The 15,530-nt window shown below is 35.5% G+C and overlaps 1 protein-coding gene across 1 annotated transcript in view; it reads left to right on the forward strand.

The window, feature by feature from the left end:
* The window catches only part of LOC136029874 (mini-chromosome maintenance complex-binding protein-like), an 85,751-nt gene that overhangs the window by 13,507 nt on the left and 56,714 nt on the right, over positions 1-15,530 (forward strand). The window contains exons 2-3 of the mRNA XM_065708346.1: positions 2,612-2,868; positions 9,669-9,770. Of these exons, the coding sequence (XP_065564418.1) occupies positions 2,612-2,868; positions 9,669-9,770 (359 nt within the window). The remainder of the gene's footprint in view (positions 1-2,611; positions 2,869-9,668; positions 9,771-15,530) is intronic.

A 15,530-nucleotide genomic window follows, 5' to 3' on the forward strand; every position in this document is an offset into this window, starting at 1 on the left:
GGCTCCATAGGTCGTAGGTAGTATACTTGATTTAGCTGATATTGAGCCTCTTCGTGGCAATTTTCAATGACATATTTTTTTTTGTAATTGAATATAATTGAAACTTAAAGGCTTTATTTGTTCCTGCACAGTATAGTACAAACAAGGTTTGTTGCAAATACATGTTAGATCATTAGAAAAATTCTTTTGGCTTTCCCATCCCAAAATACTGCCTTTTTGGTGCAGAATAAATTGAAAAAGCTGATTTCCACTCTAGGATTTAAGCAGGCCTAAGTGTTTGAAGCTAGGTAGAACCGCCGGACCGAAAAGGCTTTTAGAACACCAGTCAAGACAATTAAACCTGTATATATTTTCAACCAATCAGAGAAAAACGGATTGGCCAGGATTCCTAAACAAAATTCTTTTTATTTATTGTAAGTTTATCTTTGTAAACCGAATCTTGCGCGTGGAGACCTTATGGTTTTTGTCCGGGATAAATTTTTAACGGTATTGAATTGTCTAGACGATTTTTCCGGGGAGAGGAACAATTTTTCTGTGGAGATGGAGCTGGATTTCCTGGCATTTTTAAAAAACTGTTTGAAATAAAATAAGATTTTTTCCGTCCTAAAGTACGCCCAAGGAGCAACATTAAAATGAACAAAAAATATTATATATATGAAGGGGATAGCCCCCTTTTTATTTACGCTTAAGTTCAGATTTAGTCCCGATTCTGTAAGAACAACTTCCGAAACAATTGAAAAATGAGAGGCTTAAGTACTAAAAAATTTCAGCATGAATAGTTGGGCGTTTAGAAGGGGACAGTCCTCTTACTATGTTATCGTTTCTATTCGTTTTAATTTTTAATTATTTTCCTTGCTTTCAGGTGATTTTTTAAAATTAAATTTCAGGTGTAAGTTCATGTTTGCTTGCCGAAGAATATTCATTAATTTCGAGAAATCATTGCACATGTTATTGCTTCGTATGAGATTATTGCCTTTCTATAGGCTACTTTATTTTCGTCGTCTTTCTGAAAATAAATGACATAAAAATCTCGTTTTCGGGCTATGGGAATAAAGCAGCAAAGGTAATATAGAACCTAAAGCAACAAAGTTCCAGAGTGTCATTCAGCCTATTTTTTTTTAATTTATTTAAAAATAGTTCTGAGGTTTTGTCTGCAATGCCAGCAAAAATCGTTTTAGCTATGGGTTCCAATCCTGTACTCTAGCTCTAGAACCTACTCTGCTAAAAACTTGATTTAGTACGCGGATCCAAGCCCTACTTGAGCCTGAAAACGAAGCTATAACTAATTTTGGCTCCCAAATTTTGTAACAAAATTCCATTTTGAACTTGCCCCCGAAAATTCCCCGAATCTTGAAGACTTGTCCCCGAAAATTCCCCGAATTTTTTAAACATGTCCCCGAATTTTGAGATTCGAGAGTGGAAGCCCTAAGCACAAATGACATTCTGATCCTTTGAAGGCACAATGGTCGTTAAGTTCGTTTCAAATTGGACTTTATTTTTTTAGGGTGATTTCTGTTCGTTTTTCGATGTACTTAATTTTTCGCGTGATTATCGTCGTTTTACTCATGAATTGCGTTTTAAATTTATTTCTGCTTGTCTTAGGTTTAATTTAGCTCTTTTCTGTGAAAACTTCTTTTGAGGAAAAAAGTTTTAAAGTTAATTTCTGTTCGGTTTTATATTGACGTAGTTTTTTTTATTGGTTAATAAGAAGAATATTTATAAAGCTTTTCTCGCTTTTGCTTAGTCGCGGTAGTCTTAGTAGTAGTTGTCGTAGTAGTAGTAGCTATTGCCGTAGTAATAGTGCCAGCTGTATTCGTTGTATTTTTAGCGGTAGTATGCACATAGTGCATCTTGGTTATTGAACAACCCCTTCAATATGCAATAAAAGTCCACCTTAGGGCCCTAGTCCTACCTGAAGTATTCCTGATACACCCTTTCGCAACCTTCATACACATTGTGTGTTTTCATTTAGTTCAACACCTCTTCAACATTCCCTGGAAGTTTCATTTTAGTGTCTTAAACTTTTTTGGAGACGCTGTAGACATGTCATAGACGTAACCTTTCCAAGTAACAAAACCTTTGTGTGAACAATGGGCAACTTCCATGACTTACATCTTGCCCCGTACTTCCATACTTACTTACTCTTGCCCCGTGAGATATGGGGGGGGGGGTCATATCATTCCTGGAGGCAAAGTTATTGGAACATTCAACTATTTTGAACAAAATCGCTATCTAAAATTTTTTTATTTGAAATCTTCGAAGGGACAGCAGCTGAAAAGAACGAGATGGAGGCTTACCTTGCCCTCCTATTTCTTTTAAATAAAAACAAACACTCTAAATTTTAATTTTCTATCGAATGAGCCTCCTCCAAAGCTTCTACGATAACTCGTTCCACAAGAAGTGGCTAGGTCAAAAGAAAAAAAAAATACATAGAGCCCACTTCGCTCTTTACTTAGGCAGCGCTATTGTGCTGTCTATGATTTTATTTCTTTGTTTTATTCCGTGTATAAATTATCAATTTTAAACACTACTTGCTGCTCTATCTCATGAGAGAAAATGTAATTTTTATTTATATTTTTATTGGACAAAGCATTATTACTGTGTTTTATAGCGAAAAATCCTACAAATCCAACATGGCATACTGAAGTCACTGAGAAGTTTAAAGGAATTTTAGCAACTGATAGACTTCGAGAAATACCCTGTTTAGAATCTGCACCAAAAGAAAACCTGCTGGATGGCCAACTTGTTGTTTTTAAGGGCATGATTCAAGATATGTTTGATCCGGAATATTTCTTTGATTCTTATGAAGGAGAAACAAGCACTGGAGAAAAAGTTATGAAGACAGGACGCTTTCGCGATACCATTGATGTAAGTTGTTAAACTCTTAAGTCTTCGTGTGCTTGAAGACTGTGCCAAAGTTTACATACCAACAATCAATAAATAAAAATTAAATTAAAAAGCCTTGTTTTAAGGAGGTATTGTGAAATAGTTGTTCAACACTACTTTTAAATCAGACTGATGCTTGCATTTTGAATAAATTGATGGTATTTAATTTGAAAATAAACACGCAGATTCTTGCAGTGTAGATTTCTAAAACAAAAGAAATACCGCATTATCTTTTCTAAAATAGGGTTGTTGACTATTTTAGAATGAACAACTTGAATATATGAATGAACAACTAATTCTTAAAACGTGTAACGCTTAAATTGAATCAAGCTTAAAACGAACAAAAATTACTACAAATAAGAGTTTCGCTACTCTCCCCTTCCCTAACTGTAAACGTCTAAAGCCTATGGTGCTTTACTGAAAACAATTTATATTACAAATATTTTTTTTCTGTACTTGTCACAAATTATAACATTGAAAATAAAAATGAAAATTACAGTGAAGTAAGATCTTGAATTGAGCTTCCAGCGATTAATGTCATTATATATTAAATATTCAGTTTGATTGTATTAGTTCTTTCCAATACTGTTCAAGACGCATTTAGTTTTAACTTCAAACAAGAGTTTGGCTACTGCCCCTTCCCTAACTGTAAAAGTCTAAAGCCTACTGCGTCATTGGTGCTTTACTGAAAACGAATCATATTATAAATTTTTTCTTTGTTACTTTTTATAATATTGAAATAAAAATAAAAATTGTAGTGAAATAAAATTTGGAACTGATGAGCTTTCAGAATTAATATCATTATATATCAAATATTCGGTTTAAATATTAGTTCTTTCCAGGACTGTTCAAGAAACAAATAGCTTTCAGTAAAGAGCCAATGCACAGTAGGCTTTATACTTTTACAATTAGGGAACGGGCTAGTAGCCAACCCTTATTTGCAGTGATTTCGTTCGTTTTAAGCTTGATTTGCATATTCAGTTTAAGTGTTACTTGTTTTTGGATTTATTTCTTCATGTACATTATTACCTGTTTTATGTTTGTTTGCTATGATTGTTTATCTAATTTCTGCTCGTTCTAGGTTTCATTTATTCTTTAATAGATATTTTGGTCGTTTTGAGTTTGGAGTTTCAATTTTTCCAACAGTCCCCATTTCAAAATTTTTCGTCGGATCCATTTGTGGGAAAGAAGTGCAAGAGAGAGAGACTTCTGCTCTCCAATCACTTTTGACTCTTGAAAATGGGACTAAAACTTTCGATTCTTCAATAAAAACCTTATATGTTAAAAATGAATAAACAAAATAACTTATAGCCCTTACCCTGGGGGCCCGGGGAGGGAAAGTCAGCCTTGGAGGCATAAGTATTTTGTCTTTGGACTATTTTGAACAAACTGGCTATCTCAAAATTTTGGTCAGATCCATTTTGGGGAAAGGAGTCTCAGGAAGAGGAGGCTCTGGTTGCCTCCAATCACTTTTGACTCTAAAAAGAGAACTAGAACTTTCAATTTCCAGTCAAAAGAGCCTCTACCACAATTTATACGATCACCTCTTCTGTACAAGCCATATATGCCCCAGGGCATAATGTGCAAACCTTGCCTCCGGGCTGTAGGGGGTTATTTCAATCCTGGTGGCATTGTTGTATTATCTTTGAACTATTTTGAACAACATGGCTATATCAGAATTTCGACTGATATAGCCTGAGAATTTGTGGAAAAGAGGGCTGTGGGGGGACTAGTTGCCTTCCGATTACTTTTGACTCTGAAAAAGGAGCCAAAACTTTCAATTTTCAACTAAATGAGACTCTTACAAAGTTTATACAACTAGCTCTTCCATAAAAACTTTATATGCCCCGGGGCATTAATTACAACCCTTGACCCCGGGATCTTGGGGGCTGTGTCAACCCTGAATGCATTGTTTTATGACCTTTGGACTATTCTAAACAAAATAGTTATCTCAAAGTTTCGATCGTATTCCTTTGGGGAAAAGATGGCATAAGGGGAGCTACTTTCCCTACGATCACTGTTAACTCCCAAAGATGGAACTAGAACTTTCAATTTTCATTCAAATGAGCCTCCTCCAAAGTTTATACTGACACCCCTCCCATAAAACCTTTTATGCCCCTGGAGCATAACTTGCAACCCTTGCCGTCAGTCTCTAAGGGTTGTATCGACCCCCGAGGTATTGTTAAATGATACTTGGACTATTTTGGAGAAACGTCTATCCCAAAATTTCGGTCAGATGCATTTGAGTACAAGAGGAGACGGGGAGCTAGTTGCGCTCCGGTCACTTTTGACTCTTAAAAAGGGAGCTTGAACTCCCAAATTCAAATTAAATAACTTCCTTCAAAGTTTATACGACCACACCTTTTCAAACACCAAAAACAAGAAGAACATAGGGAATTTCGTCGTTATTTACGACCACCTCTTTCATAAAAATATTATACGTCTCCGTGGCATAACTTTCAACACTTATCACAGGGCTCTGAAGAGTTGTGTCGATCCCAGATTTTTTGTTATCTTATGTTTGGACTATCTTTTTTTGATCTTTGGAGGCATTGTTATATGATCTTTGGAATATTTTGAACAAGATGGCTATCTATAAATATTGATCGGATGCGTTTTGGGAACGGAGGGTGGGGGGATAGTTAACCTCCTATCAATATTGATTCTTCAAAAGGGCACTATAACTTTAGAATTTCAGTCGAATGACCCCCCCCCCGAAGTTTATGCGACCACTCCTTCCATGTGAAGTGCCTCTGAAAAAAAAACACACACACAATAAAACGCTTAAACCTTGTGGCCTTTACTATAGGCAACGCTAGTGCGTTACCTCTGATTAGTATCATACAGTAGGGATTCTTGGAACGAAAAATGTATTTCCCACTTTGAGTTTTGTGCTGAACTAGACAATGGTGAGGGTTTATCAGCTTCAAGAACCAATGTGAGCACCCTTGATATTTTGGGGGTTCACACCAGGACTCCGAAGCTGGAGTTCCAGGTTTTTGGAGGTCGGTCCACAATCCTGAGGGTATGTAATTCAGACCGAAAGTAAGCAGCTCTAAGCCAATATATCAAGAGTCTATTGTCTAAAGCTCTTATCTTTTTAATGCAAATACCTGAAGTTCCTCCCACGATATCTGCTCCGAGAAATAGGCACATTAGAATGAGATCCCAAATATGGCGGACTTGGTTCACTTTGTGCAATGCTATGAAAGAAGTACTGAAAAGTGAGCGTCTGAAACATAGTGCTACTTTTTGTCTTTGCGTCTAATCTGCACTGCACGTGGACATCTTACAGATCTTTTTTTTTTTATTATTGAAGTGTTCTTGTTTTTTTTTCCTCCTTTAATGCTCTGATTCTCCTTTTTGAAAGAGCGAACAAAATATAATAATTATTATTACAAAACCTGACGCTTGTTAATCATCTTTTCCAGGCAATTTTGCTTGGTATTATAGGGATGAATTGTAAAAAAAAATCCAAGTTTTTAGACTTGACATTTAAAAAAATGAACCTGCTGATAAAAATCAAACAGTTCGTGGTAACGAGTAAGGAGCGACCCGGCTCAATAGTAACCAAAACTCTAAAAAATTGAATTTTGATATCAATAGCTACATCAAAAGAATCGCGTTTTAATGCTGATTTTAAATATATAAGTTTCATCAAGTTTAGTCTTACCCATCAAAAGTTACGAGCCTGAGAAAATTTGCCCTATTTAGGAAAATAGGGGGAAACACCCTCTAAAAGTCGTAGGATCTTAGAGAAAATGACACCATCAGATTCAACGTATCAGAGAACCCTACTGTAGAAGTTTCAAGCTCCTATCTACAAAAATGTGGAATTTTGTATTTTTTGCCAGAAGACAAATCACGGGTGCGTGTTTATTTGTTTTTTTTTTTTTTTCTTTTCCCCAGGGGTCATCGTATCGACCAAGTGGTCCTAGAATGTCGCAAGAGGGCTCATTCTAACGGAAATGAAAAGTTCTAGTGCCCTTTTTAAGTGACCAAAAAAATTGGAGGGCATCTAGGCCCCCTCCCACGCTCATTTTTTTCCCAAAGTCAACGGATCAAAATTTTGAGATAGCCATTTTGTTCAGCATAGTCAAAAACCATAATAACTATGTCTTTGGGGATGACTTACTCCCCCACAATCCCTGGGGGAGGGGCTGCAAGTTACAAACTTTGACCAGTGTTTACATATAGTAATGGTTATTGGGAAGTGTACAGACGTTTTCAGGGGGATTTTATTTTGTTTGGGGGTGGGGCTGAGGAGAGGGGGCTATGTTGGAGGATCTTTCCTTGGAGGAATCTGTCATGGGGGAAGAAAAATTCAATGAAAAGGGCGCAGGATTCTCTAGCATTACTATAAGAAAACAATGAAAAATAAACATGAAAACGTTTTTTCGAATGAAAGGAAGAAGTAGCATTGAAACTTAAAACGAACAGAGATTATTACGCATATGAGGGGTTCTAAAAACACTTTAGCATAAAGAGCGAGGTATTTAGGAGGAGATAAATACCTCGCTCTTTATGCTAAAGTATTTTTAGTAATTTCAACTATTTATTCTACGGCCTTTCTGATTCAGGGGTAATTCTTAAAGAATTGGGACAAAACTTACTATTTAGTGTAAAGAACGAGGTATTAACGAGGGTACAAACCCCCCTCATATACATAATAATAATTAAAGAATATAAAAGTTTGTTACGTAAGTTAATTCTAAAGTTACGTATATTTTTTGCTAATAAAAAAAAATCATTAAAATTAAAATTAATAGTTGCCTTTTTATGTAACCGAGAAATTGCATGGCAACTAGGCCTCCTTCCCCATCCCATATTTCTCAAAATCGTATGATCAAAACTAAGAGAAAGCCATTTAGCCAAAAAAGGAATTAATATGCAAATTTCATTTGAATATTTTACGTGTGGAGAGTCAAAATCAAACATGCATTAATTCAAAAACGTTCAGAAATTACATAAAAAAAACTAGCTTTTTTAACTGAAAGTAAGGAGCGACATTAAAACTTAAAACGAACAGAAATTACTCCGTATATGAAATGGATTGATCCCTCCGCAATCCCTCGCTCTTTACGCTAAAGTTTGACTCTTTGCCACAATTCTGCTTTTTAAAACAATTAGAAGCTTTAGCGTAAAGAGCGAGGGATTGCGGAGGGAACAATCCATTTCATATACGGAGTAATTTCTGTTCGTTTTAAGTTTTAATGTCGCTCCTTACTTTCAGTTAAAAAAAACTAGTTTTTTTTATGTAATTTTAAAGAAGGAACGATCTTTATTTAGCTGAAATCACGCGTGATAAATTGAGCCCAAGCATCAGTTTTTGGGTGTCTTTGTCTTGGGTTAAAAATTTTTTCTTTGAAAAACAAAACAACAAAAAAAAAACAAAAAAAACAAACAAACGAATTGAGGGTCAAATTTTGATTTGATTTTCAATGTTTGGTAAATAAAGTAAATTCTTCTAATGAAAATAAATCCCGTATGTGCAGCCTGAAATCTTATAGTTTATTTTGTAAGTATGGTATGATAGACGAATTTTCTAGTATTGTTTGTTATTTTTATCACTAGTTGTTATCTGCTAATCTATTTTTACTTCAAAGTGATAACTTTAATAAGTGCCTCATATCTAGCAGACTCGAACATATTGCGTCTTTATGCAAAAATAATTTGAGTCATGCTGGTGACCTCTTTGTTTGATCATTTTTCCCACTGCAGTTAGTAACCTACTTAAGGTTTGTGAGAGCTTTTCTGCGATATTACACATAACTCTGTAAAGAAAAGTGAATAGGCTTTCATCTGCAACACTCTCTGTTGCCTGTTATTCTTCTTGTTCGACTATGCAGTATTCGTATGACTTTCGTCATGTCATCAGTTTCATTAGGCTTATTTTTAGTGAGCATTCATTTGATGATGCTCATATTTGTTATGCTTTAAGGTCAGTGTATCTCAAAGGCCTACATGAACCAGTCTGATCATGATCTGCACAAACTGATAGTCATGGAAAATGAATCCTTACTTTTATGCATAGTCCGTCTCGTTATGACCGTACTACTATGTTGTTGATTTTCGTTTGCCAAAGTTTTAATACATCCATATTGGTGCCCGTGGTTCTTTCTGTGGTTGCCTTCTGTCATCAGATAATGGGCTAGTTGTAGCAATATTTTCCCTTTTTTGCGGCTTTTGTTGCCTGAATATTAAAAGCTGTATGAGCCTTCTGACATTGGCAAGGCTATTTGTGTTTTCGATTTCTACTAGCTTTGTTTTCATTTTTTGTTCTGTCTTAAACAGTTATTTTACCTGAATTGAAATATTAAAGTAAGTTAAACTGTTCATGAGCCCCTTATACAGGAAAATGCTCTGTCAAAATATCACGTCTTTTGCAGTTTTGGCTGTCATTTTCTTATTAATGTTTTTTTTGCTGTTTTGACAAACTTAAAGCCCCCCCCCCCTCTCCACGTGAATTCCTGTACTCGTGCCAGTCCATAGCTTATAAATATAATAGTTAATGGAAAAAACATTATATGTCTTTTTTTTTAATGCAATGCACTGTTAAGGATAAAGCTATTTTTGAATAATTAACTGTTGTTAAGTGAGCATCCTTGCTGTAGTCTAAGCACTTTGTTTCAGCACTAAAGTTTTAGTTTTCTTGAAGTTTTGTTATGCTATGAGCTGATTTTGAAAAACAGAATTATGTTCTCATTCAAAGCTTTTTGATAATTTGGTTCTCATTTTCTCATTCTGCACGCGGCAGGTCTACATCAATCTATTATTTTCAGGCAACGCTTCAAACAAATCACGATAGCCTCACCACGAGGACAATGGATCGTATGTCATATTACTGCATCAGTGTTCCTGCAGAATCACCTTGGGTCAAAAAGATATCCTTTTTACAAGTTTTTATGCCAAGCTACTTTTCAGTTTAAAAAAAAGATGAAATTGAAATTATGTATAAGGGGGTAACAGTTTTGAAAAAAGTTAAATCAAATAAATATTGTCTGAATATTTTGATTCTTTATTCAGACATTTTTTTTAAAAGCAAAAAAAAGGAAAAAGTAAATGTTAGAAAAACAATCAATGTTAGAAAATCAAATAGAATCAATGGCACGTTGCATTTAAACACGTTTTCTTTTGCAAGAATTGTTAGAAAAGACCTGCAAATTGAAGTGACAAAACGTGCAAGTCAAGGTTTAACTATTCTTAGGCTGCGCAATGGCGCTGCCTAAGTAAAGAACAATGTGGGCACAATGTATTATTTATTTTTTTTTTCTTTTTGGTTTGTTTTAGACCAGGGAACTTCGTGTCGAAGGAGTTATCATAGAAACTCCAAAAAGGACTCATTTGACTGGAAATTGAAAGGGGTATTGCCCTTTTCAATAGTCAAAAGCTATTGGAGGGCAACACTCCCCCCTCCCAGGCCCATCATTTCCCCATACATCCAGTCGAAATTTTGAGATTGCCATTTGTTCAAAAATAGTCCAGAGAATAAATTCTTTGGGATTGACAGAATCCCCCAGAGTCTGGGAGCTGCAATTTGTATATCGGGAGAAACTTCTTCAACACTTTTTAATCTTGAAACAAATAGTATTTTTTATTTAATCTTATACCTCCTGAAGTTGATTTGAAAAAAAAAACAACAAACTTAATATCATTCCCAAAAGATTATATCTATGCTGGTTGACAACCTGTATACACTTCCACTCTATTTATTTAAATTGTAAAAGTAAAATTAGTATAGTATTGGTCGCAAAAGTTTCAACTTAATACCCCCAGTCGTTCTTGATATATTGCTAAGGTGTCTTATTTACAACTCTACACGAAATGCGTTTTGATTTAGCACAAAGCAATATTTAGTTTCAAAGCATAATGGGTTAATTGCTTAATTGTGGGGGGTTGACATGAGCAATATCCCTAAAGACATAGTTGCTGGATCGTTCTACTATGCTGGACAAAATAGATGCCTTAATAGATGACTGGATGCATTTACAAAATGAATGGGCTTGAGAGAGGGGCTGCTTGCCCTTCAATCTTTTTTAACTCTTAAAAAGAGCACCAAAAATTTTAATTTTTAGTCAAATTAGCTCCTTTGAAATTTTCAATGATTTTTCTAGCTATTATAGAGTGGTGCTACCTATGATATTGCTTATATATTCTTTTGAAAACTTACATGCATACAGTTTTTTCGTTTAATAGAAGCACAATAGCATTTTTCGTTTCTTCAACATTCCCTTCAACGCACGCTGAAATTTTCTGCTTAATACCATCAACCGTCCCTGAAGTATGTTTGAGGCGTCTGCTTAACATCCTGTGTGGGCATAGTGTATTCCGAATTAGTTTCATACAGTTTCTTTATATCCCAAATTTTCCACCTTAACATCCTTAGTTTTAAATATCAGTATTAGTAGTAGTAGCAGTAGAATCAATTGTAGTAGCCTAAGTTTTAGCGACAGTGGTAGTAATAAAAGTAGTAATAATATTAACAGTAATAGTAGTATGAGTAAAAGCAGTAGAATTAGTATGCAAATAATTTATGTGTTTAGTTCAACGTCCCTCACAACAAGCCCTGTTAGTTTCAGCTTCACACACCAAACTGTTCTTAAGATATTGCTGTTACACCCTTTTGACAACCTGTATAAAGGTGGCGTGTTGTGATTCAGTTCACCTCCCCCTCCCTTAAAACTCGTTGAAAGTTTCACCTTCATACCCTTGTAATAGTAGTCACAGTAGTAATATTGATATTACTTGTAATAGTATTGAATAGTGGTAGTACTACTAGCAGCATTAGTATTAACATATTGCCTTTTGGTAAGTATAATATCCCTCCCATCAAGTCCTAGAAGTTTCAGCTTAATATAATTAGCCATTGCTATGTCATTGCTGATATGTCCTCTTGATAACCTGTATGTTCATATACTTCTTAAAATTTTGATATCAATGCTCTTAGCCTTACAAGTAATTGCAATAGAAATTGTAGTAGAATTATTAGTAGTATTAGTAGGAAATTTAGCAGTAACCATAGCATTTGAAGTAGTGTGCACACATTGCCTTTTAGTGAGATGATCTTCCCCTTTAAGCATCCTCTTAAAGTTCCAACTTAATACCCAAATGAATTCTTGAGATACGCTATTTTGACAATGTGCATGCACGTAGTGTCTTTCGATTTAGTTCAAGTTTCCCCTCAATACTGTAGGAGTAGTGTGGTAGTAGTGATGGTGGTAGTTGTAGTAGTATTTATAGCGTGCAAATATTGCCTTTTTGACCATCTCCCATATCATTTCCGGAATTTTCCTAATTAATATACTCGGTTATTAATGTGTTACATCCTTTCGGCAATCCGTATACACATTACATGTTTTGATCTAGTTCAACACTCCCCTCAACATTCTCTGAGAGGTTCGCCAATGCCCTTCGCCTTCTTGGAAAGTAAAGTTCAAACATGCATTCATATCTAATTAATATTTACTATATGTAAACAATGAACGAATTTCCAAACTTACAGCCTTTGTTCTGATGACTGTGGGGAGTTTGATATTCCTAGAGACATAATTACTGGACCTTTCAACAATGCTGAACAAAATAGCTCTCTTAAAATTTCAATCGGGTGTGTTTTGGGTAATGACAGGCTTGGGGCAGGGGGCTTATTGCCCTACATTCACTTTTGACTCTTAAATGGGCATTAGCACTTCCGACTTCCAATCAAATGGGCTCCATCTGATCCAAAGTTTTACGACCATTTGTTCCTTAGAAACCTTATCTGCCCTGGGGCATACCTTACAACCCTTGCCCTGGGCCCGGGGATTGTGTCCACCCTAAAGACATATATATTTCGGGCTATTGGTAACAAAATCGCTATGTAACAAATTCATTTGATTGCGTTTTGGGAAAAGACGATGTCAGGGAAAGGGGCTAGTATCTTTCCAGAATCTTTGACTCTTAAAAGGGAACTAGAAATATATATTTCCAAGTAAATCAGCCTCTTTTCAACTTCACACAACCAACCCTTCCATAAAAATCTTATAGGCCCTCGGGGTATAACTTACAACCTTTTCGCTGAGGGCCGCGGGGGAGGGGGAAAGGGCTGTCATCCTCAAAGACATAATTTCTAGGCCTCTAAACTACGCTAAAAATGGCTATTTCAAAATTTCGATTAGATGTGTTTGGGGAAATAGTGGGTATAGGAGGGGGGTCAGGTACCGTCCAATCACTTTCGACTATTAAAAGGGCGCTAGCCCTTTCAATTTCCAATTGAATGAGCCCTTTTCGAAGTTTCTATGACAACTTTTGTACGAAGTGCCCTAGTCTAAAAAAAACAGACAGAAAAAAAGATAGTGCATTATGCCCACATCGCTCATTACTTAGGCAGCGCTATTGCACCGCCTATGAAAACTAAAAAGGTATAAAACGTTATTTTTTCAGTGAAAAAGACTATGTCAATAAAAAACGAATACAAATTAATTTAAAAAATTGCCACAAAATAAGTTTTTCAAAGAAAAGTAAAGAGCTCCATTAAGCCAAGAGTGAGCAAAAATAAAGTCAAATAATCTTTGAAGCGTAAATCTGCCACAAATCACTATCAGTAAATAAATGAAACTAACAATGAACAGAAATTACAATAAATAGCCGGTTCAAACTCAAAACGAGCAAAAATTAGCATGAACAGGGCTGATAACCCCTGTGCCTTCTCAAGACCAGAACACAGTTTGCGCTTTACTGAAAATAAAACACACTTGAAATGTGTTCACCTTTCTTACTTTCATTAATGAAAATTTACATTTCTTCGCTAAGATTTTGATAAGTTTTCATTTATGAAAGTAAGAAAGGTGAAAACATTTCTAGCGCAATTTCGTTCAGTAAAGCGCAAATTGTGTTCTGATCTTAAGAAGGCATAGAGGTTTCAACTTAATACCCCCCGTCGTTCTCGATATATTGCTGAGGTTTCATATTGGCAACCATTTAACACAATGCCTTTTGATTTATTTTAGAGCAAAATTCAGTTTTAAAGTATAATGGGGCTAGCACACCTTATATCCCTAAAGACATAGTTTTTGGGCTGTTCTACTATGCTGAACAAAATGGCTGTCTCAAAATTTCGACTGGAGGCATTTGGAAAATGAATGGGCTTGAGAGAAGAGCTGCTTGCCCTCCAATCTCTTGTTGCTCTTAAAAAGGGCACCAGACACTCGCGCTGTAATGGGAGTGCAAGGGGGAGGACTTACCCCTTGACATATCTAGTAAAAATATTTTGAACAAGTAAAAACAAACATTTTAAAAATATTTTCTTTTCAGCAAAGTGCAAATTATGTTCTAATCTTGAGAAAGCATGGGGTTTGTCAGCACTTCTTTTGTTAATTTTTGCGCGTTTTGAGTTTGACTCGGTTATTTATTGTATGATTTAAATAAACAAAATACTTTTAAATGTTTTAACTTTAATAAGTTAAAAAATGTTAAAACTTTAAGGAATATATATATCAAACAGATGGTGGTAACCAACCGTAAGTAAGGAGCGACCTGGCTCTATAGTAGCCAAAACTCTAAAAAACGAAGTTTTGATACAAATAGATATATCAACAGAATTGGATTTTTATGCTGATTATAGATATTTAAGTTTTATTAAGTTTAGTCATACATGTCAAAGGTTACATGTCGGAGATAATTTGCCTTATTTCCAAGAAAAAGGGGGGAAACACGCCCTAAAAGTCATAAAGTCTTAATGAAAGTCTCACGATCAGCTTCAGCGTATCAGGAAACCCTATCATAGAGCTTTCAAGCTCCTATCTGAAAAAATGTGGATTTTTGTTTTGCCAGAAGAAAGATCATGGATGTGTGTTTTTTGTTCTAGGATTGATTTTATCGATCCAGTGGTCATATAATTTCGAGAGGGAAAACAAAAACTAAAAGTTTTAGTTCACCTTTTCATGTGAGCAAAAACTTGGAGGGCAACTAGGCCCCCTCCCACGCTCATCGTTTCCCAGAGTCACCGGATCAAAATTTTGAGATAGCCATTTTGTTCAACATAGTCGAAAAATCTAATAACTATGTCTTTGAGGACGACTTAATCCCACACTGTCTTCGGGGGAAGGGCTGCAAGTTGTGAACTTTGCCCATTGTTCACCATAGTATTGGTTATTGAGAAGTATACAGACAGTTTCAGCAGGGATTTTTCTGGGGGTGATCGAGTGGAGAGGGTTACGTGGGAGGATTTTTCCATGAAGGATTTTTTCATTGGGGAAGATAATTTCCATGAAGGGGAACGCTGGATTTCCCAGCATTATTTAAAAAACAGTCAGAAATTAACTTGATAAAAACAAAAAAGTATTTTCAACTGAAAATAAGGAGCAACATTAAAACTTAATAAGAACAGAAATTACTGCGTATATTAGATGGTTCGCCCCCTCTTCAATATCTCGCTCTTTACGCTAAAGTATTTTAAGTAATTTCAAAAGAGCTATTTGTGCTAATTAAACGGCTTTTAGGATTCAGGAGGCATTCTTAAAGGATTGGAACAAAATTCGAACTTTGGTGTAAAGAGCAAGATATTGACGAGGGGGTAAACCCCCTCATATTACGAATATAAGAGAGTTTCTTACCCTCGTCAGTACCTCGCTCTATACGCTGAAGTTAGAATTTTGTTAAATAATGGC

This window comes from Artemia franciscana, chromosome 1 (genome assembly GCF_032884065.1).
Source record: "Artemia franciscana chromosome 1, ASM3288406v1, whole genome shotgun sequence".
Taxonomy (NCBI): Eukaryota; Metazoa; Arthropoda; class Branchiopoda; order Anostraca; family Artemiidae; genus Artemia; species Artemia franciscana.